Genomic DNA, 27,517 nt, shown 5'->3' on the forward strand with positions numbered 1-27,517 from the left:
AGTTATTTTTCCTTGATCCATTTTGCTTCTATTTCAGTATTTTTTTTCATATTCTCAAAAGTCTAATATAACATTTCCAATCTTTCAAATTAAAAAATGTATTTTTTTTGCTGTCATAAAAAATGAATTGTACTATGTCATCTCCATGTATGCAACTTTTCCATCAACTGCCAATTGAGAACAAAAACTTTATGCCGATATTGTACTAAAGCTTTGTGGCGTTCATTCAGCTACAGCATTTGCATCTTCTTGATTATTTTGAAGATTAGTTTTCTAAGGATAATGTTTTCAGTGTTTAAGATCCCACAAACAAAAATCTGTCTATGGAAAAAGAGAGAGATTTTTGAATACTAAAGTCCTTTATTCAACAACACAGAAATATCACAAAAACAACTTTACTGGGCAAACTGAATGTTTTTATACAGTTTTGTACATGCCCCTTAAGTGACTTTTTTTTTTTTAATAAATACACTGTTTTCCAAAACTGCTTTTTTCATAATTGCACAAGCATACATACACCTTACACAAATATCTTTTAGAAAATTTAATAGATAACTGCACAGTTCAGAAATAGGAGAACACTGTGAAAGGAGTACATTTTTTGTGGCCCATGTTTCTGAAAAATCTCCTAGTTCCCTGCAGTTGTGAAAATGGAATACTTTCTAACATAGGAGCTGTCTTTTATTCACTAAGAATAGAGTAGATCTCAGTGTGAAACTGCCAAATTTAATAAAAACAAAAATCTGAAACATTTAGCTGCTACATGAGAACCAACTGTTTGATATCACTATGCATCTAACCATGATCAAAGACCCACTACAGCTTTTTGCTGAATATATTCGACCCTGAATGGTATGTTCATTTCACTACTTTCTTTCTTCATTATTTGATTACAGATATAGCCAGTTTAGAGACCTTATATTATTTAGCATTAATTGTATGAGTTACATACCAGGGGTTCTGGACAAAAGGGAATACTTCCTTTCTCTTAGGGAGTGTCTATTATTAAGTCACATAATGCGTATGTGTGCCTCCCTCACAGCCTTATTATTTAATAGGTTTATCTGGGGTATGATAGAAAAAAAAATTTCTATTAGGCATGCTTAGTGCTCACACCTAGAAGACTTCAAAGTTATTTTATGCGGTTTTTGCACTGTGAAAATGAAGAACACGAAAAGGGATAAAAAATTTCATATTGTAAAGTATTTTAGGATCTTGTGAAAAGCATAAATTCAGTAATTAGAACATGACAATAATCTGATTTATAAATATGTGTATACCATGTACAGGAGAGAGAAAGAGAGAGGCCAGAAAAGGGATTTCCTTCTTCAAACATAAAAAACCAAAATGCTTTCTACGTACTACATCATATAAATATTGTTTTACCAAAATGGAAAAAACTTGATGATATAAAGAAATAATGTCCAAAATAAAAAAAATAAAAAAACATATGTGGGAATCAAAGAAAATCAATCCTTGTTCATTTCTAATAATTAACAGGTTTGTTTGCTTTTCTTAACAATTTTGAATTGACATGTAAAACATCACAATTACAATATACAGATCCATCAGTTCTTGAAAACAAAACAACAAAACAAAAAAAGAAACCACATCAAGACATGCAACATTAGGGTATTAGACAGTAAGTACATTGCTATGAATATCTTTGTACACCTAATGTAGCCTGAACTGAATTTTGTCTCTACTTCTGTCAGAGCAATCACAATTTTCCAGAAAGCAACGCAAACTCACCAGCCAGATGAGCAAATAAGGCTTCAGTCAGTTTTTAAATCAATTAACAATTTGGTAAAGAAGACCTTACGTAGCTCTCATTGGTCCAGCAGTAAATAACAGAGGCCCTAACCAGAAAGTCTTAAATGAAATAAAATCAGATACAAAGCTGCCAAGTAAATGAATGTAAAGCTTATTTTATGATTATTTAATTAATGATCTTTTATAAAATATAAGAGGGGGCATATGTTGGGAGCACGTTAAAGATGGCATTTATTTTCTGAAATTACATGTAAGATGTCATGCTACACAGAACCTGGGACATGTGTGTCAGCCCTAATGTTTAGAATGCACATGCAGTCTCCTCCAGCTCAACACACCAGTCCTCTGATGCTCGTCTACTGTGTCCCAGCTCTTCTACACGCTATTGACCCTTGCTGCTACACAGCCAATTCTAGGATGCTTCTCCTCCCATCCGCTGCTCTTAGGTTGCTTGACCATTGCCGTGGTTCATCAATCCTCACACTTTCCCAGAACTCTGATCCTCCACAGATAGCTGATGACACACTCTGCTGCTCACCTAACCCTCCAATATTTGTCAAGCAAGTGAGTGTGGCCATGTGCCAACAGTATGAAACAATTAGCAGATAATGGAGAAAGTGCTGAAACACTATGCTATTGGCACACTCTCTGCATCATTAGCCTGTTATTTCCATGCTTTTCTGTGATGCTACTAGCATTTATCAGCCTATCTTGTAAAAAATACTAAACATATATAGTACGTGGCATAACAGCATTCTCTTACTTTCGTGGGGTGGCCTTTTCACATGAGCAAAAACAAAGCCAAGCTATAAATAGGTGAAGAGGTCATCTGTATGAAGTGTACGTAAACTCAGTATCCTCCACATCCTTGTATTACATCTGAATTATATAACTCCATGCTCTGCCTTTATGAGGAGTAAATGTTCTGTATACATAGCTAGTACAGGAGAAAGAATGGTGAAGCATTCCACTATGGGCCCACAGCACCAATGATTCAGCAAGCCCAAAATCAGTGGACAAAGAAACATGTGTGGGGACAAATAGTCACTGGTTGACAAAAATGTGGGGTTTTCTTCTATACTTTAAAAATACGCAGGCTCTCCTGGCCTGCACAACTGCAGGAGAGATCCAAGCCTGTCTAAATTTATGAGCTAGTCTAATCTCTAAATGTTGCACATGGAGCGAAAATATTTTCATATATTTTATAAAATTTTTATTCCATCTATTGAAAAAACCTACATAGCAACTCTTAGTGGGAAGGTAAATACATTGAGTCATAGATTTTTCTGAGATATGGTACTCTTTTCATTTTGTGTGCTAGAACATGCTAAATATAAATGACTGATTCCGCATGTCCATCTATGCTGTGCATTTCACCTTACAGCACAGTCAACAGCAAGTCAGCTATGGTGTGTTACTTTGGAGGGATACCCTTCTGTAAAGCTCTTTTGGAACCAATGCTAGTGCACAACCACTACTTTAAAATAGTCCTCAAAAAGATTAATTTTAGATTTTATGTCTTCCCCTCTTGCAACAATACAACTGAAGGTAATTCCTAGGGGCATCCTAATCTTTTAATCTTGTAAAACTTGGCATCAAGTCTCTATGGAAGGATGCATGGTAAAACAGTGCTGCTGCTAAACAACCAGCAAAATAATATTTAAAGCTAGAATTTATTGCTCCAGATTTAACTTGCAGAACCACACTGTTGTGTACAAACCGTTAATCTCCATAGATGCTCAGACATGATTGTCTCCTTGTGTCTAAACACACAAAATACAAGCTGCTATCTGTACAGTTTACAGTACTGAAACACATATATTTGAAAATGAAGTATAGATATGTTACTTTTCAAAGATACATGATTTTATAGCAGGGGTTTACCCAAACTTTTTTTTTTTTTTTTACAGCCACTTTAAAAATAGACAACAACTTCACTAGTATAGCTAAGTTACATCAAATAAAGATTCAGTGTACTGAATGTGAATAAACTGGCCAATTCCCAGGCTCCCAGATTGTTTACGTTTTGTTTTTGAGGAAACCCCTATACATAAATGAAAATAGTATCTGAGTATATTCTTCAATGGTGGACTAAGCAGTTTCTTAAAACAAGACTTTAGCTTGCCATTCACTTCGGACTGCCTTGAAAATAAGATATACTACTGCTTAAAAGAACCATCGGAATGCTTCAGCGCTGGGAACAGGTGTTCTCTATAAAAAAAAGCAAGAAAACAAGTTAAGCTTTCTTTCTGTGGCATTATAAAATAAGATTTCTTCTTATTATTTTTCCTTTATATTTCAGCCATATTTTTTAGTATCTAGATATAACATGATGCCTCACAAAACTCAACAATTAATAGAAACCTCCTGCTTCTAAAAATGTGCCATTTCAGGATTTTATACCTACATACATACACTATGTACTATCTATTTCCTCTTTAATTAAACAATAAAGTCATGGAAATGAAAACATAATTATAAAAATCTAGGATGTATACGCAGGAAAATGGAATAACCATACCATTTTGAAAATGTTTCTGACTATCCACTGACTTATTGGGTGTATGTTTATAATTGCGTGGGTTTGCAGACACATACTTTGGCAAGACATTTTTTTAATGTAAGAATAATGAAGACATTGATCTAATGATCACAATGTGCACTGTGAACTGATACACCTGGGTTAATGTCTTGGGAGAATAGGGCAACATTTTCAAACTAGAGTTGGCTTATCTCATTCTACATTTTGGCACTTAGGCTCTGATCCAGCAAAGCGCTAGAGCTTGAACTTTAAGCATGTGAATGGTCCAACTGACTTCAACAAGAATAGCGACTTGCTTAATGTTGAACACATGAATAAATGCTTTCCTGGATCTGGGCCTTAAATAAAAATGGCTTATTTTCCTGAGGTGTTGAGCACCCACAACTTCCACTGCAGGCAACACTCAGTACTTCTGAAAAGTGCACCACTCTCTTTTAAGTGCCCTAATCAGCCTTTGGATACCCAGCTTTTGGCACCCATGTTTGAACATACAGGGAAGGACTTAAACCATGATCTTGCAAGGTACTGAGTGCCCTCAATTCTCTCTGCATTCAGTGTGGGTTGATGGTGCTCAGCATCCCAAAACATTAAACCATGGGGTCTATTTCTGCTCCTACTATAGCTAATGACTTTACACTGACTACAGTGAGAGCAAGATCAGACCCTTAAATCACTACATGCCAATTCACATCAGTTATCCCATCCTGCTGTATTTGGTTCATTAAGAAATATCCACATAAGCAAATATCATATCTGAAGAAGTTTAACTAAAAAACCTAATACAGGGTCTTAAGGAAATTGAGATAAATATGTTTGTGTGGAAATAGTTCTTGTAGATTATGTTGAAGCTTTAATTAAAGAATGCCACTGAAAAGAAGCAGTCCTTAAGCTATATTTTTATGGAGGTCCTTTAAATGTTTCCATCCCAAAATACAGCTAACAAATCAGAAACCCAGAAATTTTTATGGACGCAGTGCTAGATGCTTAGAGGCATCGCTAATCAAGTATATCAGTTAAAACATCTTTTCAGAGTTCTATAAAACTGATAATTACCATGGCAAACATTTTATACCATAAAAGTAATCAGTTGTAATAACCAGGCTCAAACAGTATGCAGGTCCTCTTGCAGAAATACTTAAAATTAATCAGTTTAATAAATATAGCAAGGGAATGAAAAGGAAGCAGAATTCCTCTTGTTTTATCTTTATCATTCATTCCCACAGAAATATCAGAGAAGAAAGAATTTCTGCTGTGTAATCAGAATTCTAAACTATTCAATATCCTACTTCTATCTATGAATGTTGAAGTTTAATAAATCATCTGAAAATTAGCTCCCAAAAATGAGTTTGGTTGTTGTATAAATATGCTCTGAATATATGAGTGTTCTTTGTTAGTATGTGCCAAAATAGGTATTGATTATGTCCCCTTTAACAGTTCCTATTCTATTCTGTCACACATGCTCAGTTCTAGGACATGTACCTGTAATGACAAAGCAAAGCAAAGCTTCCTTGAAAGGTATACCGAAGAGAGCTGATATGCTTGCTACACCATCCACAGAGTTCTGTGTAGGTTGTAAGATGGCTGCTGATAATATAATTTATAATTTATAAAGATGTTGACTATAAAAGAAGCTTGAGTTTAGAATAATAGCAAGCAACCATATGTCTCATCAACCTCAGAAGAATGGCTAATCACGTATAAGTATTACACTTACATATTATCTTTGAAAGCGATATTTAAATATTCTACTGTGAATACTTTTTTATATATCTGGGGTTGAGCTGGCCTTTATTTACTTTCTTGCAGCATCAAGTTGAGTTACTCTGTCAGACATTGTCGTATCAACTGGAAGTAAAGATGCAGTGTCTGATTAAAAGGTCAATCAGACCTTTAAATACACAGAATAATATTCCTGAAGGGCAAAGCTGCTGTTTAATATCTGAGCTTCTGAAAAACTACAAGATAAGGTCTTTTGCATCAGTATAGGAAATTATAATTAAACATATATCATATAATTAAATATCTATTACACTAGCCACTGACCTGGGAATCAGCTGTGACTATTTTAAATCATTAAACCACGCAAAAACAAAACAAAAAATGAGGATTGAATAGATGGATCAAATTAGCTCAAACCCAATTTATGGGATGAAATCCTTTGATTCTTACTCTCAAAACAGACAAGACTATATCCAGGAGAAAAGAGATCTTTCAGCCAGTTTGGTGGCTCAGCACACCAAATCATAAGCTTAAGTGCAATGACCAGCTACCTTCTGGTTATATAAATTCAAGAGTCCCAGCTGGGGAATCAAACTCTTGATGAGATTACAGTGAGTTTCTGAATCTCGGTTATGCTTGCAGGGAATCATTATCCTGAGTGACAGGAAAGACAGATTCCCCTGGAAGTTAGGGGGAGGGGAAAGTAAGGAATAGAATTGGAGTTGATCAGCATTGTTTAAGGCAGCCTTCACTGCTCATGCAGGTGCAAATACTGACAAACAGAAGCCTGGTTCCCAGGAGGGAACTCAAAAACCTGCAGCCCCAGCTTCTCCTAACAGGTAATGCTATAAAGCATGGTGTTCCAGATAATTTATTTCTAAACAGACCTGATATGAAATGACCTTCAAGCTTAAAACTTTCAATTCTGTTTCTCTTTTGGTCAGCTTTAACTAACTAAGGTATTTTCTACATAAGTAAAAGAAGTAGCTCAAACATTTGAAATATTATATTTTAATTGCATTTTTAAAGTCAGTTTCACATAAACGGCCTAGAGAATTACATTTTTAGCCTTAAGATAAGAGAAACACAATCAAATCCCTTTAAATAAACACACACCAAAAAAACAACATTTTAAAAATTATATATATTGGGCCTGTATCTGTTCCCGTGGGCAAAAATGCCCATTAACTTTAGTAGGACCAGGTCCTTTGTACAAATACACACATACACACGCTTCCAATACAGCAAAACAGCAAAATATACTGAAATTACAGACTCTTTAAATTCTTCACCACAGACTCTATTTTAACTTGAACTCAGCTACTTTTTTGGTGTAAGAATTCAGACATTTTAAAAATGTATTCTGTATACACTGTTGCTGGGGCTGTAGCTCTAATACAGTGTTGCTATACAAGTCCTTGCAGATGCTAGATTACATATTTTTATTATTAATTTATATAGAGAATTAGGGAAACAATTTTGTAGTAGCATATGGAAATAAAAAAAAGAAATGTATTTGAGAAGGGTACATAGTTATGACCTGAGTATTTGTAAATTTTAAAGGAAAACCCTTTAAACACAGTAGCAAATTAAAATCTTGGCTTTTACACACACCCAGACACTTGCAGGCCAGATTCGGAACCCCTTATTCATGCTGAATAGTACATACTGACATGACTAGTACCACTGAAGTAAACACGCCAGGCCATGAGAGGCCCTTATGGGGTGCACAGAGTTTTGGGTGCACACAAGAAGCTGTTTCCCTCACTGGCATGGCCTATGCAAAGGTCTATCACAGTTGGAGTCCCTGAACTTGGAGGAGTGCATGGACTATTCCCTCAATATGCCGCAAAGGCACAAGTATCATAAATGGAACATGGAGGCCCTTGAGTCCTCTCCTGACCCCAAACAAACTGGTGCAGTGGGCCACCTGCATAGAAAAAAAAAAGCAGGCTGGATCATTCTGCACAGTGCTCTGTGTACTGGGGAGCTCGGGAAAGGAGTGTCTCTCCATGAGGGACATTCCCTCCCGGAAATCCCCAAGTCACTGGTGCAGTTCTGTACTTGGGCCACTGGAGAACTGGCCCAGTGAGACATATGTAATTACTACCAGACATTAGCACAAGCTGGAGAGTCTGCTGCCGTGTGATGTGTGACTGGAGGGATAAAGAGAAACTAGTCTTCAAGGCCAAGGACAGATGCTCATAATTCCTGCATGGGATGCATTTTGCATCCAATACCAGCCCAAGATCTGGGGCTGACTGCCAGTTACTATTGCCTGAGTAACTAGCTGAGTAGGTTTCTTGTGTATATGAACAGCACAGCATTAGTTCGTTAAAGGACTAATAAACTCTACAGAATCCACAAAACAGCCAGAAAATAGCAGAACGTTGGAGGAGGCCAGGGAGCTCTGTCCAGCCATGTGGCGTCTCCCTTTCCTATTCCACTAAGCCAGACCTATTACCTGCAGTGCTGCGAGCTGATGGAGGCTTCATTTTACCTGAGGTTCCTCTTTTAAGGCTAATAAAAGATGGCTGCTACTCACCAGGAATGGGTGTAAGTCCATATCCTCCAAAACAAACCCACTCTCCCACAGACTAGCCCTCCTCCCCATGCTACTCTCCTTGGAGCAGATCCAAGAAGAGTAGGGACAACATAGGGATGAATACATGGAGTGAAATTCCTTCTCTCCCTCACACAAAGCCAGAATAAATTACCTTTGTGCAGGAAACTATGCAAGGATTGGGAAGAAGAAACCCTTTCCCAGCCCATCGTGAGGTGCAGGGCAGGTATATAAAGCCATAACCCTTGTGATGCTTTCTGCAAGGATTTGTGGCTCACACCCTCCTAACCTATACACCTCAATGTCCCCTTCAAAGTGGCTAGGTGAAACTGACATAGAGTTAAGCTGTGCTGTGCACATGTTGTGTGAAGTCCCTATCTGCACTTTCTCTGCAGCCAGTTTGTTCCTCACACGAATATACTTACACATATAGGAGTGGCTCTGGGGTACCTAATAAATGCCAGATTCAACTCACAGAGTTTCTCTGAAATTCTCCCTCAGGCTAGAGAGGTTGGAGAACCATAGAGGAGTGTGTGAACTCCTAACCTTCCATACCCTGGAAATCTGCACAGAAGAGAAACTACAGTCCAGTGGACAAGCTACTTTTCAAGCTACTTCTCTGCCCTGCTCCCAACCCCTCCTGATGGATCTTGCTGAGCTATGCTGCCATTGAACAGGCTAGCTGTGCTGGCACAGAGACAAGTTCTTGTGTCTCAGGTAGGCATGAATACAATTTAGCCATGAATATCCACTGACTAACAGAGGGAGGGGAGAGGGGTTGGTTCCACAGGGAGCTGCTCCTCCCCCTCCAACCCTGGCATCTCCTCACAAAATCCTGCGGAGCCCTAACCCCATAAAAGAGCTTCCATAGGACCTGGACAAAGATGGAAACATGCCATGGAGCTGTCATTCTCCATTTCTGCCAGGATGTGCTTGGTTCTGCTACCTTCCACCAACAGACCTCCTGTCTTTCTATTTATTATAAATTATACCATACTGTAACAGACGTCCTCTAACAACCAACTTATGATTGGACTTGTCAGTTAAGTGGGACAAGTACTTCAGGTCAGAAACTCAGATGTGAGCTTGTTTTAACGATCTGAGTTAAAATATCTCTTACCATACCTGAGCCACATTCCTGTCTTCCTTCATACCAAGGATGAGATTTAACATTTATGTTAAAAGTCAATTTTATTTACTTTGAGAGGACATGAATCTTTTTACTGGCAGTTATTTTTCCACTTGCACTGCATATCTTCCATGCTGTATTTGACACAAACCAGATTTAGAACAGACCAGATTAGGAAACTCATTTGACTTTCTCTGCCACCAAGTTCGTACAGCAAAACGTAAACCACTACACTGGATACTACATAGAAATAAAAGCTGAATCATTGATTCAGGACCAGGTTCTAATACCCTAACTCACTTTCAGTATCTTACGCAGTGAGCAGTCCCACAGATTTCAAAGGGGCTATCTGAGGAGTGAAGTACAACTCAAGGCATCAGAACTGGCTGGTGGTAATTACAGAACTAAAGACTTGTCTGTACAGGGCAGATTTCTCTGCTTGTACTCACTGTCAGTAGTAGCCAGTAGCAAGTAGCCCCAATTGAAATAAATGGATCTACTCATGGAGTAAGGTACTTCTCGATGGGAATAAGGATAACAGGATGTGGTCTTTATTTATATTCAGTATTTGACATTATTTGTTTCATATATTCATTTTCTTTTACTTGAATTTACTTGGAAACATCTTTTAAAAGCATGAGATTAAATTTTGGGAAATGTGTAAAGAATTTTAACATTTTAAAAATATCAGTGAATAGTATCACTGTGGAAAACAGTTAGTAAATACAGATCAGTAACTGCATGGAACCAGAACTCGTGGTGAGAAAAATATCAGCTGTGAACTATTAAGGTCCAGGTCGTGGAGTCCCTAATCATGTTGGTGAGCACCTACTACTATGAGTAGTCTCACTGGCTTTCAAGGAGACTACTCACATAAGTAAGATCTCCCCAACATCAATGGGAGCTCCACCATCTGGTCCAAAATCCCTAAGGGCTAGATTGCGCCGTTAAGCAGAGCCTTCTTTGAAGACTGGCATGTATATGTGTCACTCCAAGAAGCAGGAAGAGCTTTGAAAAGGAACAGTTTTGCCCTTCTTCTTCTGGGCTGGGGAATAATTTGCTACAGTCCCTTTCTAGCACACTCGCTCCCTTCTGCCAATTCAGCTCTGCTGGCCAAAAAACTGAGGGTTGGAGCCAAGTCTCTGCGTCTCCCCACCCATCTGCTCATGAGGGGGAGTAGCAGGCTTGTAGATCCTGCTTTCCCCATTGCCCTGCACCCAGAACAGTGATCTGGAAAGGCTGTGCAAGACGGTGGTGGGGATCTTGCTTCCCTTTATGTTACTGAGCAGCCACGATCTGTCCTTCATTAACAGCTTTCTGTCAAAGGTGAATCAGAAGAAATCAACATCAGAGGAATGTCATTTAAATTTTTTTAATTCTTATGGATTTTCATCTATACCTGAAGTTGAGGACAAAGCTGATCAGCTGCTGAAGACAGCTTCCAAGCTGCTTATGATGACATTATTACTATTTATTTATTATTTAATAAATAGAGCTCAAAGGCCTCAATCAGGATCAGGGATTGTTTCTTGTTTGTTCTGACTGGCCTCTGACACTCTATTTACTTTTTTTCGGGGAAGCAGAAGGAACATATAGAAGCCCTGTAGTAAAGAGAGCTAGGAAAAATGTTAACCTGACCAGAGGAGATATGAATTAGTACCTTCAGGATCACAGTTCAAATTAAAATATGGTAGCATCCAATTTATTTACTTTAGCTCATTTGATATTAAGAACAGTTTAAAATGTAATCATAAAGACTGCATTTGGCTATTTCACATCAACTTAATATAAATATCAAGAAGTTATATTACAAAAAATACTAAAAATCAAAACCACTCATCACCCATTTCCAGCTCTGTCCCTGTTCCCTTCTAAAATATGTCTTGCTATTTCTTCTCATTCTACTCTGCTATGAATTAACAGCTATAAACTCCCTTCTCCCTCCACACACGCAGTCTGTCACTATAGTAATTTAATCCCTAGGAACACCATCCATCAGTCCCTATTACTTAGCCCCCCCCACAGGCATTCTGGTTAACATTCAATCCATTAATAAGAAATCCCTGTTGGTACATCATCCTCTGGAACACGACTTAGCACTCAAGCTTTGACATCTCTTTAATGTCCTCTAGGTTACCTTTTTTCTAAGAAACCTCTATCTCAAGGCATAGATGAGGTATGGTTGTCATCACCAAATCTAAATATATCTCTCCTTTCTCTCGACCTGGAACTACACTGCCTTTGAGCAACCCTTGCTCCTCCTTCCCACTCTGCTGAACCTAAAATGATCTAATCAATAGGACTATCATGACCAATTAATCCATTAGGATTTCTCACACTGTGTAAGTAGCAGAGTTAGTCAAAAAATGGTCACAAAACGGCTTCCTTGTTTGCGGCAAAACTGTCAAAAAATGTCAACCAGCTCTAGTAATTAGTTGTGACATCTTCAATTTACGGGAGAAAGGGATTGTTTTTAATCAATGTAGTGATTGTTAAAGGTGCCAGACTGACAGTCCAGAAGCCTGGTGAACTCAACATATCCACAGATCAGGTCCAGCAAGAAGAACAGCAGCACAATCTTCCCGACAGTATTTAACCCAAATTCCTCAACTGGAAGGATCACCTCTAGAGATTAGAAGGTTGTATATCATTTCCAAGGCCATTCAGTCCTTGGCCTCCCTTCTGAGTCCCCTTACAATGACAGTTAACACTCAACTTGGCATGGTTTTGTGAGGTGGCCACCCTCACGGGACTTAGACTTCTAATTCATTTTACAATAGGCCACCAAACAATCATTGGCATGTTACAGTTTATAGGCATCATCATCCTGGGCTGGGCTGAACTGGTGATTTACAGGGGACAAGTTTCATATTTCATTACCAATCCCTTCTGTCATCTAGTCCCCCACCCCTCAATCACTGGTGAGTTCACTATTCATATTAATGACCTCTCCAAACATCTTCTTGCCTCTGACTTTTTCCCTCCCTAATACATTTTGTCTTTTTGTCACTGTCATCCACTCAGGAGATCACACCTTCAACATCATCCACTTCCAGCTCCCCTTTTTCATCTCTAGCTCTCTGATGCTGCATCAGGATGATCACTCCTTCCACAAATCCAAAATTGCACTCCTTGAGCCTATACTCTCCTCTAGGAACCTAAAACACACAGGCCAAGCAATGCCCACTCAATGAATCATCTCAGTCCTCTGTTTGCTAGCATCATCTCCCTTCCTCCCATTTATCAGCTTGTCAATACTAACAAAGTCGTCATCTCCTTAGCTCCTGATCAGCTTGTCTTCCTCTTCCTTATATAGCTTCCCATGCCACGTGCTCACCCTGGTACTCAGATCATCTCCACTGGAAAAAGAAGTTGAATAAATTGGAGTTCACTATCCACGGGGACATGTGGAAGCCCAGTTCCCAACCTTTAAAATCAGCTTCTGGAGTGTGTGAAGACTGAGTATCTCTTGTCAGTCATCATCCAGGGTCTTGGGAATTCAGTGTCAATCCAAATCCCTTTTCCATTCTGACACTTCTCCCTGCAAACCTTCTCCACTGAGGTGGTGTTTGCTACCATCTTTCTTTTGAAAATCTAAGGCCATGTCTACACTAGTGAGCTTACAGTGGCACAGCTGTACTGATGCAGTCATGCCGCTGTAAGATGGCTCGTGCAGCAACATAATTAAACCACCTAAAAAGTGACATAATTACACCACCCCTGAGCAACAGAAGTTTTTCCCACATAAGGGGTAGTGTAGATGTGGCCTAAATGTTGTATCACTTCATCACTACTTTTAGCTCAACCACCTTTTCCTCTCTCCACCCTACAACCTGGTACCCCTTCCACAGCACTTTTAATAGCCACTGCTGTCCCAGTTATAACCATCACTGGTCTATGAACAAAACCACCTCCGCAGTAGATCCCCCACCCACCCCCCCAAAAAAAGGCTGTCATCATCTCCACCTTTGCATATATTAGCATAATTTACCATTGACTCCACTGGAGATTTTATTCCGGCTCTGAAAGCTGCAGACTACCCCACCATCACACACCAGAAAAGGTCTCATTTGACCCTTCCTTATTCACTCCCTCCCTTTCTCTCAGCAAAGTCATGGAGAAAGCAGGAACCTCTGAGCTCTTTCAGCATCTTTCCCAGCACACACTCTTTGACTGCTTTCAGTCTGGTTTTTAACCTTTTCACCATCTCTAAGAATGTGCCTCTTTGGGCAGTTTACGATAAACGCTCTGCCCCTAACCACAAATTCCTCTTTCTTCTTACACTATTTGATCTCAATGTAGCTTTCAGTATTATCAATAATTTTGCCCTTCTTTAATCCATGATCATCTCCAGCACTGTCCTCCCCTGGTTGAACTGTCTCTGGGCTGTCAGACTGCCACTTTCCCCATCAAGACCTTGCAAATCAACTCTCCATCTCACTTAATTCACTGGCCTATCCTGACTCTGTCAGCCCCTGGCTTCACCATAATGTTCTGCTGCAGAATACATCAACTACAGCATTGCTCCTCCTGGATGAAAAGTCCCGTTTGTCTCATGTTTTTAATCTTGCTCTTATTTTCCTTAAATCAGATCTGTACTTTGGCCCACAACCAGAGACCTCAAGCATCATACTAGGTACTGATAATATTTTCTGATATTTTAATTGTGTGTATATTTTTCTAATATCAGCTATGAAACATTGCAAGAATTCATCCTTGCCTTGATGCAGCTTCTGCTGAATTTTTTATTCAAGTTTTTGTCACTTCCTGTCCTGACTACAGTAGTTCTCTCCTTTATGGTCCGAATGACCATATTATTTTTCTATAAAAAGTAAGCTTGTATCACTCCTATCTTTTGTGAGCTTCTACTGGCTCTGAATCCAGATCAAACTGTGGATTGTGAGAACTCTCTGTAGCTGTGTTCTACCCTACCTATCTGTCCTCATCTGCACTCTTTTGACTCCAACCTATTTTGAACTCCCTTGTGTCCACTCCCTACAAAATTCACTGTAATTGTCTTGAGTTCATTGTGTTGCCCCCTCCATCTGGAATTCTCTCTCTCTTCCCCACTCTTTAAGCCACTGAATAATTTCCTCCCTCTAAAACCTCTCCGTTCTCCTTACCTTACAAATGGCTCTTTTAATAAGTGTTTTATGATATTGAGTATTAAAGATGCTACATAAAATAAACTGTAACTCACTGCAAGTCAGTATGGAGCTGAAACATGCACTGTCCAGAGACAATAAACAAGGAAGGTTTCTGAAATATTCAGAATTCAGTAATCTCAGTAAAAACACTCAGTAACAGCAGAAAAAAGAAACACTAACGTAGCTAAATAAGCAAGTATTTGACGAGTTTGTTACCCTTTAAGAACAAGGCACAAAGTATGACCTAGACTTGAGCTACTGTAGGTTTTTATAATATTGCACTCATCACTGTAGTATCTGAGCACCTGGTTAAATATTAAGTAACAGTGAAACTTTAGAAAACTGCAAAAATCCAGTAGGCTTAATACATACCTGGCTATGGATTTTTATAGTTTTAAAATAAATTAAGAGGAAGCCTAGGAGTTCCAGGTAGGAGAAAATATTTCCCATAATGTTTGAGAGTAGAAGTTAACAAGCCTGCTGGGATCTTTTTAGCCCCTGCAGAGCTAAGGCTTCAACATTATTAAATGGCTGTCGCATCTGAAGTATGGTGCAACATAACTCAATAAACAACAGAACACATCTGATGCTGAATAGGGGGAGGCTTTAGATTACCCTGCAGAATAATGCAATTTTAGGACAGGTGTTTGCATGTGATGGAACAAGATATGACTGTGAAAAATACAAATGAACCCAAAAAAAGAAAAAATAAGCCACTGTAGCTTGAGTTTCCAAATAGCGGAATAGTGTCAAATGAAACCGTATGTTCAGTGTGAGCACTCAAAGGAGAGATTTAAGTGGACAAGAACAAGTGGATAAATTTAATTTTCCCCCAAATATATAGATTACAACAACAGAGAATGCTTTTTGAGGACAAAACTATTCCTCAAAAATAATTGTGCCTATAGGAAAAAATGTCAAAAGCATGTAAGTGACTTAGGAGCCCCATTTTCAATAGCGCTTAAGTCCCATTGAGTCACTTATGAGACTTAGGAACATTTTCAAAAAGTGACTTGGGCATTAGGAGCCTAAGTCACTTAGACACTTTTGAAAATTTTAACCTAACCCTTTAACAACATGTCCTACACAAAGACTATTTAAAATTTAAACCAGTGATTGAACAGATTCTGTAATATTTTATTAGACTTTAAGTTGTGAGTTCTAGATTTACCTGCATAGGGATATTTTATTCAGCAAACTTTAAAACCTACGCATTCAGAGTACCAACTTTCCTTTCATTGATACTTTTTTTAGTATAGTTTGACATGGCTTGTTCCTAGTTTTACCGCACTATCAGTATCGTAACGGTCACTATACAACAACTACATTAATGGTAGTACAGCAATTAGTAACTGGCTTTTATCAACTGGGATTATCAAAGTCTCTGAAGCAGACTTTTAAAATATAAATATATATATTTTAAAAGCATTTCCACATACTTGCTATTCATAGTGTGCCAACAGTGAAGTCCTCACTCATTCCTTACTAAAGCAAAACTCCCACTGACCTCAGAAAGAGTTTTGGAAGACTAAGTAATAAATATAAATTGAGTGGGAACTTCAGGATCTGGCCCATGAAAATAAAATATTAATGCTTTATATAACTGCAAATATTTAGACCCTAACTCTGCAACTCTTACACTGAATAAACAGTATGGTGACATACTCAGACAAGCAGTCCTATTGACTTAAATGAAACTGCTTGGCAAGCAGGTCATAGCCCACACAATTTAGTTATTTGTATGATCCAAGCATTGGACAAATACATCACTAGATCAAATTTTCAAAAGCACCTAAGTGACTTAGGAGCATACTCCAATTGACTTCTTTAAGTGCCTAGGTCACTTTAGAAAATGGGGTTTAGGTTCCTAAGACACTTGTGCACTTTTCAAAATTTTACTTACTACGCTTATTTCTGCCAAACAAATATTTGGTCTTATTTACCATATCAATTGTGAACCAATCAGTTCAACCCCACCAAATCAATATGCATTGATTTCAGGGGAGTTACACCAGTGTAAAACTGGAAAAATGAAGTGATGAATCAGTCACAATGCTAGATTAAATCCTGGCCCCACTGAAGTCAATGGCAAAACTCCCAATGACTTCAATTGGGCCAAAATGTCACCCATTGTATTTATGTAAGATCGCTGAACCAAATTAAATCTTGACTTAAACAATGTGCAACCTTATTAAAATAAATGGGGTTTCCAAGACTGTAACTTGGGGCTGAATCTGATCCATAATCCTGACTCATCAGTTGATTAATCTACAATATTTTTAAAAGGTATGCAAAGAAAATTAAAAAATTGTCATGACTTGTTAATCTCTGATCATTCAGACATTTTACTGATGAACAATACTAGACTAGTTAATACAAATGATTTTTGAGTAAAAAGTAGAGTTTTTGGGGAAAAAAAAAAAGTTTAACCAGGTCTGGCTGGCTGTCTGATTCCCTAAAATTAGATTCAATTTAGTACCTAATTTTGGTGGTGCTAGATTTCGTTAGTGGTGGTCCATTTCATTTTAAAAAGTATTCAACTATATCCTTCCTGTCTCACACAACACAAAATTCTAGTGCATTTCATCAACAGTAGTCTGTGAATGTCTCCCATCAAAGGTGAACTAAAAATTTGCGGATTTTATTATATTAATAGGTTGAACTGTACACTAATATTTTGTGTGGTTTTTGTTTGGTTTGTATTTCTAAAAATTACATAAAGACAATAAGAAAATATGAAATTTAATAAAAAGATTAAATACCATCTCTGTTTAAGAAGGCACCAATTCCTCTGCAGTTTTAAAGATCAAGAACCCCTTAGAATTGTTGATCAGTAAAGGGACAGTAAATTGTCTGATCTGGAAAGGTGCTGAATGCTTTCTCCAAGGTCCTCAGTTCACTGGACTCCCATGACTTAATTGAAAGATGAAGACACTTCACACCTTGCAGAACCCGTCCCATATGTACAAATGCAAATGGCTTCAATGAGATTTCTGAGCAGCTGCAAGATTAAGCCATGTGTCAGCCAAAGTGAGTGAAGATGCCTGCAGCTCTTCCAGACTATACCTTGGAGCAGCAGCAGGCATCATTGTGATGCACACTGTTTCAATGGGACCTCAGCTGGCCAAAAGGAACTAATTATTTAATTCATGTCTATCACACCCATCATTGTAATATCCAGGTGAATGCTACAAAAATTAATTAAAAAAGCTATTTCAAAGTTTCAGCAAAACTGCCTCTGTCTCCTCCACCCACTGACAAGATAAATACCTCTTTGGCTACATGCTCAATTTAAGAAGAAGCAGCAGAAAACAAGAAAACACAGAGAAACAAATGCATCTTGCCCTGTTTCTAAAAAAACAAAGAAACAATCAAATAAAATCACCAGATTCTGATTTTAGTACACTGCAAGAAGAAGTGAATTCCAGAGCCAAGAACCCTTCCCTAAGAATGTTCTACCACTTCTCCTAGGAGTTCAGTCATGGAGATGGAAAAACAAGAGCATTGTGGCAGAATGCAACTGCACAACAAGGAAGAAACTGCAAAGTCCCAGACTGGTGAGGGCTTTATGGCTGACAACCAAATTCTTGAAACGAGCCCATAAGAGACTGATGCAATTACTTAGATTGTAAGCTCTTTGGGGCAGCAACTCTCTTTTTGTTCTGTGTTTGTACAGAGCCTAGCACAATGGAGTTCTGGTCCATGACTAGGGCTGCTAGGCACTTTGCTAACACAAATAGTAACTAATAGTAATAATTAATAATTAATCCAGTGCACAACAGCGAACACAGACAGTGAGCTGATCACTAAACACAGACAGTAGTTTGTGCTTCCTTCTGACTTTCCAGTTAGTCATCCTGACATTCACATTAGCTGCCTGTTCCCTCTCAATTTTCCAGTTTTCCTTCACACTATTGATTCCCATCACAATATGTAACTTAAAGCTAGAAAGATATGAGTAAAAATGCCTCCTCTGAGGCCCCACTAATTGACCCCTACCCACCGAGCTCCATAGTGGTACCTTAAAAATATTCACATTTGCTACCAAAACAAGGAGCAAAAGTGCTGAGGTTGCCCACTGGTCCCCTTTTTCCCTCGTGGCAATGCCATATGCTGCTACATTTTCAGGGTCAAATGCTGCTTCCATTGAAATCAGTGGACCCAATCCTTTTCCCAGTTAACTCAATCTCAAAACCCCCACTGAGTTCAAAGGGAACAGGATTAGGCCCTTAATATTTAAATTTTAATATTAAAAACTTATTTTGAATGGAACATAAGTATGCTTATTTTTTTCAATAGTAACTCAATTAATTAACATGTATCTTTTACAAATAAAGTACGTTACACTGAATATTGTAACACTATGCCCAAGTATGAAAGGTACTTAATGTTGGGCTCAAATCCCACTCTTACTCAGCTGAGTGACTCTGTGCTTGATTTTGATATTCCACTGGTTTAAATCAGCAGTGGTGCAACTGAAATCAACAATGGAGTTACACCAGCATAAAGCTGAGATTAGTGAAATCATAATCAGGCCTATTGACCTCAAAGAGTGAGAAAGGCGCAAAGTAAAATTTGGCTCTTAGTTTTTATAATTTACAGTAAGAGTTATATAAATGTGTACTAATGGGAGGAAAATAAGTAATCTCTCTGGACTAAAAATGGTTATGCCGCTTTAACTGTAAATGTAAATGAACACAGTGCATACATACACAAGTATGCAGAGCGATACATGGCATCAATCTTATTTTCATACATTTATTAATACTATACATAAAATCACCTAGTAATAATAAAATTCTGTTAAAAATACTAGAGCACAGGAATGCTTTTAAGGTAATATAAGAAAAACATGGAAAAATAAAATCAGTTTGAAAAAAAGGCTGGAAGGGAAGCATTTAATTAAAAATGTAAGGGTCAGGTAATCTGAAAGCATTAATGAGAATCCGTTTTAAACTCAGTGTACTAACCTTGAGAGTTATATCATATGCCTTCATTGCACCAGGACAAGAACAGATTTAAGGGGAAAAAAGAAAGATGAATTCAGTGGTTTCAACCAATTTACTGACTTTTTTGCATAGTTTTACTTCCAATCTTTAGTCATTTCCATATTTTGGAGACAACATCCTTTATATTTTGTATGTAACTGAAAACCACGATTTCCATATGTATATAATGGAACTTGAACCCTTGATTCTTATTATATTGTCTCAGTAAGGTGCCTACCTAGGCCATAGTGTATCCCCTAAGGAGATCTGTTGATTTACAAAGACCACAAGACAAGCCAGCTTGAGAAGCCAGTTCAGCAAGCAGACTATTCTCACCCACCTGCAACCACTACTGCTGTTTCAGTTCAGTCATGTAGGCCCTGTCACTCTCTGACATGCTTCCAGCTGGTTGCCTTACAACCAGAACAGTGTTGCTGCACATGTGCTTGAGGCAGTCATGCTGTCATTCTTTATTATTTAATTAAAAAAAGAAGAAGAAGAAAGAAGAAAAATGACCAAAAATAGAGAGTTATCCAATTTGGGAACTTTTCCTTTCCTACTGACAAATAACATGCCTGTAAGGGTATTAGCCACACGCCGTGACATGCTTTGTGACTGGATATGACCTACGGAGAATGAACATCTAGTGATATCTCTACAGCTGGAGAGAGAAATCTGCTTCCTTCCAGTCATAATATAGGAGCAGAGGTGTGTGTGACAACAAGAGAGAGCAAAAAAGGAGAAAAGCAGCGAAGGCAGGTGGTTATGAAAGTACACAAGTGGCTAATAAAACCATGGTTTTTTTACTAGCCACAGCAGTTAAACAATTTTAATGGGTAGCATTCCATAACATGCCTGAACAGTTTTTAAGGCTGTAGAACGCCTTTGTCAAGAGCAAGGAAATTCATGAAATGTGTTTAGAAATGCACAGAAACTCATACAAAGGTCTGATAACATATAAACTAGTCTCCTCTGGAAATATCCCACTTTCTGAACAAATCAATAATCCATCGGGATCTATCATTTATCATAAATAATAAATCACAGAGGCATCTTGGTTTACAAGCCTAATGAAAAAGAACTTTTTGCCTAAGTAGTATAACAAAGTTCAACATCGCTGAATGAACAAAGTGCCACTGAAAAAAAGTAATCTCTCTTTAAATTGTGGATCGATATTAAAATTCAGCGTTATCTGTTTATTGCAGAGTGGGTGATTATAAACATTCTTTGAAAACTTTCTACAAATATAACAGAAGTATATTGTTGACCAAAAACAATAAGTGAAATCAAAAGTTAACAGCTGATGTCTAGCACCAGAAAAAATCCATATAATCTGCTGTATTTCTGTGATTCTGGATTACTTACAAAAAAGCAGCTGAAGAAAATGTAATAAAAAAGGGCTAATAACCAAACTTTCAACAAGGATAGTTCACTCTTGCAAGGAGGAATGAACACGATATTTTGATGGGACTCAATATAGTACAATAAATCATGATGGCAAAATTTTAATATAAAAAAACAAAATTTCCTTCAGTTCAATGGCAATATTAATATCCGTAAGGCTGTATCCATTTATTTGGTGTCAAACAAACTGAAGGGTTGTTTTTCTTTAACCCAAGATCCCACCCCTTGTTGGAGAAAACTCCTGCAACCAATGATTTAGAAAATAACCACAAAACACATGCAAACTGGAAAGTTGCAGTTTCTCACTTTGTTGCTATTTTCTGTGACTGCAAATCTTAATCTGTCACCCAATATACACAGTACTCCTCTGTACTAAATCTACCATTCCCCCCGACACCTTCAGACATGTCTGATATGTGCATCTAACCAGCAACACTATAATTTTAATAATGACAAGGGATTACATATGATTACTAGTCTTTCCTCTGTCTTGTTTTCCTTTGTCTAAAAATATCACCTAATAGCCATTTTACATATATTTTTGTATTTTTATCATTGTCTCTTGTACTCAATACATGAACTGAAATTTCCGCAACATCATATCTGTCTGTCTTTTGTATGCCTAGCAAACTTGAAAACCTGTCTTTACAGCTTTGTGATATTCAATACATTGTCAGTTCTGAGGACACATTGTAAAAATAAATGTATATACAGTTCCATCAGACATAATTTCAGTCACACCTGTGCTTATTTTTACATCACATTTTAATACACCATAAAAGGATTATGTTGTAAAATGCATTGCCAAAAAGAATTTGTAGCACATTTCACCAAACTATTTAACTCTGTGACTAATTGTCTTTCTTGAATCAAATTGCCATCAGTCACCCTGAAAATAACTAGCTATTACTTTGTTCTGAACTGCTGACCACTAAGAAGTCAGGTGTTCAGCTGCATTCTTTTCCTGTGCTCTCTTCCCCCTCCTCTCCACCAAAAATCAAAGATAATTACCAGTCAGATAGAAAACACAGTAGATAAAGCACAGAGATCTCATAATGGCAACAATTAAGTTAGAAAAAATAAATAAACACCCCATTTGCTTTCAGGTTTAAAAGTGTTTCCCCTCCACCATTGGTTTCATATAAGTAAAAATCTGTTCCATGTCACCAGACAGAACTCTTTAAAATAACAGACAAACACACACAGAGATTGTTCACATCAATGTGGATGTGCCCCGCTTGTGCAGAGGTGTTAAAGGAACCTCTTAAAGAAGATTTTAATTCATCATCTGTGATGTTAGTTACTATATGAAACTATAGTGATTTTTCCAGGGACCAGAATAAGAGTGTCAAAAGCAGCCTCCCCCCCACTTCCTTCACACTCTTATTTCAGAGCATCCCCCACCCTCTACTTTCAGGGTGGGTTCATACCAGGTGTCAGTGAGGGAAGCCAGTGTCACATGTGCAGGAACCCTTACAACCTGAATGAGGCTTCAGAAAAGGGATGCTGCATCTTGAAGCTAGACAAGAAGCACTGAAGGGGTGGGGGGAGGGGGTTGAGCAGGGACGGAGGGAGGCTGGGGAAAAAGAAATCATCTCCTCTGACCTCTAGCGAAGTGCCAGGTTTTTTCTTTAGCTCTTCACATTTCCTAAATTTGCAGATCTGGTGTCCCGTTTTGCGGTTCCTGCAGCTGCTGCAGACGCCACAGTTGATGAGCCGCTTGCAGGGCACGCAGACCCCACACCTTTTCCTCTTCTTCTTGGCAGGGTTGCCTGCCCCTCCTCCCCCGCCTCCTCCCCCGCCTCCCGCCCCCCCTCCTCCGGCGGCTCCCAGGGAGGAGGAGGACGAGGAGGAGGAGGAATGGCTCTGCGGGCAGTCTGCCAGATTGGCAATTTGAAACGCGCTGTCTGTGACGGCTGCCGAGGCTGCTGCGGGGGAGTGAAGGGCTGTCATGACGATGACCCCTGGAGGTAATGAGATGCCCCCTAAAGCCGGGATAGCGGAAAAAGTCCCCACGCGCTCGGGGAGATTCATTATCTCCGCTTCAGCAGCGCCGCATTTGAGCTTGTTCATGCATTCCCCCGCCAAAGGTCTGCAGTGCTCGGGGGACAAGGTGGAGAGGAAATTATTGTTTGCCATTTGCAACGCGGGCGGCTCGGCGGGCGCGCAGCCGGGCTTGCCCAGCCGGGGGGACTCGTTCCGATGGTGCAGGCTGCTCCGGCCGGCGTGCAGCGAGGCGGCGGCGGCGGCGGCGGCGGAGGAGGGGGAGGATTTCCTGGCACCCCCCGCGCCGCCTGTGACCGTGTTGCCGCCGCCGCCGCCGCCGCCGCTGCCCCAGAGCATGGCGGTGGCGGCGGCGGCCGTGGCGCTATCGCAGTTCCAGGGGGACATGCCGATGCGGGCGGCGGCGGCGGCGGCGGCGCTGGGGAAGATGGGGGTGGTGATGCGCGCGATCTTGGCCGCCTGGGGGAAGGCGCCCCCGTTGGTCTTGTAGAAGGTGGCGAAGGAGCGGTAGCGCTCCATCTCCGAGTTGTAATCCACAAGGCTGTTCAGGGCCCCCTCGGGCAGGTGGTTATCCTTGGGCAGCCCCGGGGCCTCGGGGTTGGGGCCGCTCTCCACGCACACGTTGGTGTTCATGGTGGCAATGGGATGCTGGGGTGGCAGGGGGAGAAAGGGTGGAGGGGGGGGGGACACCAGTGAGGGGCAGGGTAGGGCAGGGCGGAGGGCCACAGGAGCCGTCGTCTGGATGGGGTCGGGTGCCGGATGGATGGATGGTTGGGGGGGGGGGGGCTGTTAATCCTCTTTGGGGTACATTTCTGCAGACGGCAAATTGTCAGGCAGCCTCTTCGCTTGCATTCTCCCGGGAACTGTGACAACTAAAATAAAGAAAGTCATTTCCAAAAAGATGTCAAGGCACATGAAACAGTTCACACAGACACACTCCGCAGAGCGTTTGCACCAGAACCAATAAAGCCACGAGCCCACCGCCACTCTCCCGGTCTATCCTGCCTCACCTCCCCCTGAGTAAATGCATTAATAGCTGGGCAGGCCAGGGGAGGGGTGCTGACAAATGCCAAGGGAAAGGGGCCAGTTGGAGTGCTAAAGACATGCAAACGATGGGTGGAAGGGCTCTAATACCTATAACCAGAGGGCATCTGAACATTATGAAATGTGTGAACAAGTGTTGCCAGGGCATGCAAATGTGAAGTAAAGCAGAAAGCAGCGATGGTCTGAAGAAGCAAATGAACAGGAAATTAGGCTATGAAGTACTGAGAAAGTCCACAATGTATTAGAGAATAAACTGTAAGCAAACACAATACTAAGAGCCTGCCCACATACAAGCTGAACTAAAGAGGCAGGAAAAAATGGGGAGGGGGGAAGAACTACCAGCTGCCACAGTGTCCTTCTGTGTCTGAGGGTCATTAGTTTGAATCCCAGCACAGCTGGTTCTGTTAGGGTCTTAATTCAATGTACCAAGGACAGATCTCAATTGTACAAGCCATTTGGTGGTGGTGGTGCTTGTGGGGTAGAAAGGGTGGTGTTCGGCTTGTTTTTAAAAAATGAAAAAGGAGAGGAGAGAAAAATATTTAAGCCAGGCAATTTTACAGTTTTTGACCTCAGAGCCTGCAGCTGGGCTGAACATCCCCAGTTCCCCTGGAGGCTCTTTTCCATCTCCAAGCCATGGGGGCTGCACAAGACTGTTTAAAAAAAAAAAAAAAGCACCTCCTGCAGGCATTACAGGAACATACATTGGTTTATAAAAAAGATTCCATCAGGTATATGGTTACCTGCTGAATTAACCATTAGTGGGATTGACAGATTTATTATTATGATTATTATTTAATTTTTAAAAAGTTTAATGCAGGAATAAGGATTTTTGTGCCTTGTATTTCTCATAGGCCAGTCTTATGATGTGGAGTGGGATATTTTAGTTTATAATAGAGAAAAAGCTACTTTCTAAAGACAGAAATAGTGCAATGAAAAACATAACTAAAAACATAATTCTATTATCAGTCTATGTTTTCCAGATTCCTCACGTGGATACTTATTTTAGACTTATTTCTAATGTTTTTTTAGATTTATGTATATATTGATCAGAAACCTTGAGGGACACCAAATGTGGCCCACTACTGTTTCAGGCTAAAATATGTACAGTTCAAATGGTTATCAATTATAGTAATTAGGATCATAATTACTGAACTTTTTATAGCCCAACTTACCAAGTGCAAAAACTTCATCATCTACTGATGTTATATTCTAAAAACCAGGGTTTACGTAAACAAATCCAGATCATGGTAGAATCAATCTAGATAAAGAACCTCACCCTTGGCTGGATTAGGAAGTAGCAGGCATCTTTCAATCCCAGAAAGACCCTAATCACACATGAATCACCTCTATTTTCACATCAGGAAAAACTGAGACTATTGCTCCCTTCAGGAGTCTGATGGCAATAAAAAAGGGTGCCCCCAAAAGCTCCAGGCTAAACATAGACTTGGAAGAGAAGGCTAAGAATCTGCACATAGCCAAAACCTCTAGTTTCAATAAATGAGACTGTAACCGCATGTCCATAATAACAACTACTCAATAAAACTAGTTTTGCCAACCATGTGTAGGAAATCCACACAACTGGTGAGGGAAATTTGTTAATATTTTAGCCTTTAATTCGAGATATTAAATAATACATGCATTTATGCTTTATTTTCATAGTATTAAAGTGCCTTTTCTGCATAAAATCTTTCTTTTCTTGCTACCTCTCCGATCCCCCACCCCATCCCCGTTCAAGGTTTATTGCCACCAGAAAGGAGAAAATGATGGTGCCCACCAGCCAGGTCATTATTGTTTAATCGATGCATCTCTGGAGCATGAAAAGGGTACCTAAGACGCAGCTATTGATTTTTTCTTAACTATAGTCCACATTTTAAAATAATCATAAAAATAGCTACCCAGACTGCATGATTTGGTTCCTGCTTAAGCCAATGTGCTTGTACATGTTCAATATTGCATGTCTGGTCTGCCAGAGACATAGAGATCAAAGGTCATATTTAACATTCAGGAGGAGGGGCCGGTGCAGATTAATTAATAAATTAATACAGCGGCGCCTTTTATTGCCCAAGTCTCGCATTAATCTACTTTTACGATCCTAGAGGACAGGAACAAAACCAATTCCCCCTCCCCAAAACCCACCGAGAAAAACCCCAAAATAATAATAATTAAAAAAAAAAAAACCAGAAGGAAAAACAAAAAGAGAGAGCAAGGGAACCAAACAATCACTTACCAGTCTCTTTATTTGGGGGGCTGGAAATTGCAGACGCTACCAGCCTGTCTGCCTTTAATTAGTTGCACATCACTCCCTACCACAAAGAAGAAGAAATATCCAGATGTGTCTTGGCAGCTCCTCAATTACAACTTTGATACTTGTAAACAAACTGTGAAGGGGGGTGGGTGGGGAAAAAATAAAAACGCCGATCCACTAAACAAATACCTGTAAGTGGCTTCCCCCCCTTGTTGCAGAGAGAAAAGGAGGAGGAGGAGGAGGAGGAGGAGGAGGAAGGGGGGGAAGAAAGAGCAGGCACTGGGTGAGTATGTGTGTGCGTGTGAGAGCGCCTGGCTGTGTGCTCGGTGGTCTCCTCTCCCTGCGCGTTGCTCTCCGTCCGTCTCCAGTCGCTGTGTGCAAGGGAGGGAGGGAGGCAGGGAGTCTCTCTCTCTCCCTCTGTTTGTGTGTGTGTGTGTGTGTGTGTGCGGGTGTGTGGTGGCTGGGGGAGGGGAGAGAAGAGAAGAGGAGGGGAGGGGGTGATTGGCTCCGAGGTGAGGAGGATGCAGGGATGTGGACACCTACTGATGATTGGCTGCAAATTACACCGGGAACGGGAGGCGCACACGGGCCGCTGCTTCTCTGCACAAATCCCCTGCTCAGCGCAGGGAGCCAGCCACGTTCGCCTCCCATCCCCGCTGAACAGGAGGGCTCGCACGGTGGGTGGGTGTGCTGGAGGGCGGGGGGGCTCCTGGAGCATCATTTGTAAGGAGCAGGCACTTGGCAGAGGCTTCCAGCCCCTTGATTCCCCAGCAAACTTGCCTCCGTGTGGGGCTGTGCTGTCTGCTGGAGGCAGGCAGAGCCGCGCCGCAGGATGAAGTGGGAAGGTCCTTCCTTGTTATAAGGATGCTTTTCATGCGCACCCAACCTCACCCCCTGCTTAACCATTTTCAGGCGGCCGCCTGGAAGGAGCAGTTTTCTCTTGAGAAGCTTTAGAGGAG

The 27,517-nt window shown here is 40.0% G+C and overlaps 1 protein-coding gene across 2 annotated transcripts; it reads right to left on the minus strand.

The window, feature by feature from the left end:
* Positions 1-610: 610 nt before the first annotated feature.
* CXXC4 (CXXC finger protein 4) lies at positions 611-27,078 on the minus strand. Of its 2 annotated transcripts, XM_043545457.1 has the most exons (5): positions 26,748-27,078; positions 26,541-26,616; positions 22,871-24,141; positions 19,844-19,864; positions 611-3,984 (listed from the first exon to the last, which is right to left on the minus strand). In XM_043545457.1, exons 3-5 carry the CDS (start codon positions 23,900-23,902, stop codon positions 3,940-3,942), a joined length of 1,098 nt encoding a protein of 365 aa, XP_043401392.1. In that variant the 5' UTR covers positions 23,903-24,141; positions 26,541-26,616; positions 26,748-27,078; the 3' UTR covers positions 611-3,939. The 2 variants fall into 2 exon arrangements, with proteins under 2 accessions (XP_043401392.1, XP_043401393.1); XM_043545458.1 differs by lacking the exon at positions 19,844-19,864.
* Between the last annotated feature and the right edge of the window lie 439 nt (positions 27,079-27,517).

The sequence above is a fragment of the Chelonia mydas genome, chromosome 4, assembly GCF_015237465.2.
Source record: "Chelonia mydas isolate rCheMyd1 chromosome 4, rCheMyd1.pri.v2, whole genome shotgun sequence".
Taxonomy (NCBI): domain Eukaryota; kingdom Metazoa; phylum Chordata; order Testudines; family Cheloniidae; genus Chelonia; species Chelonia mydas.

Coding starts and splice junctions, on each gene's coding strand:
- CXXC4 (XM_043545457.1), bottom strand. CDS start 23,902: ATGAACACCAACGTGTGCGTGGAGAGCGGCCCCAACCCCGAGGCCCCG. Junction 19,865..22,870: donor AACCTGGCACTTCGCTAGAG/GTCAGAGGAGAT, acceptor GGTGCAATGAAG/GCATATGATATAACTCTCAA. Junction 3,985..19,843: donor CATATGATATAACTCTCAAG/GTTAGTACACTG, acceptor TTTTTTTTATAG/AGAACACCTGTTCCCAGCGC.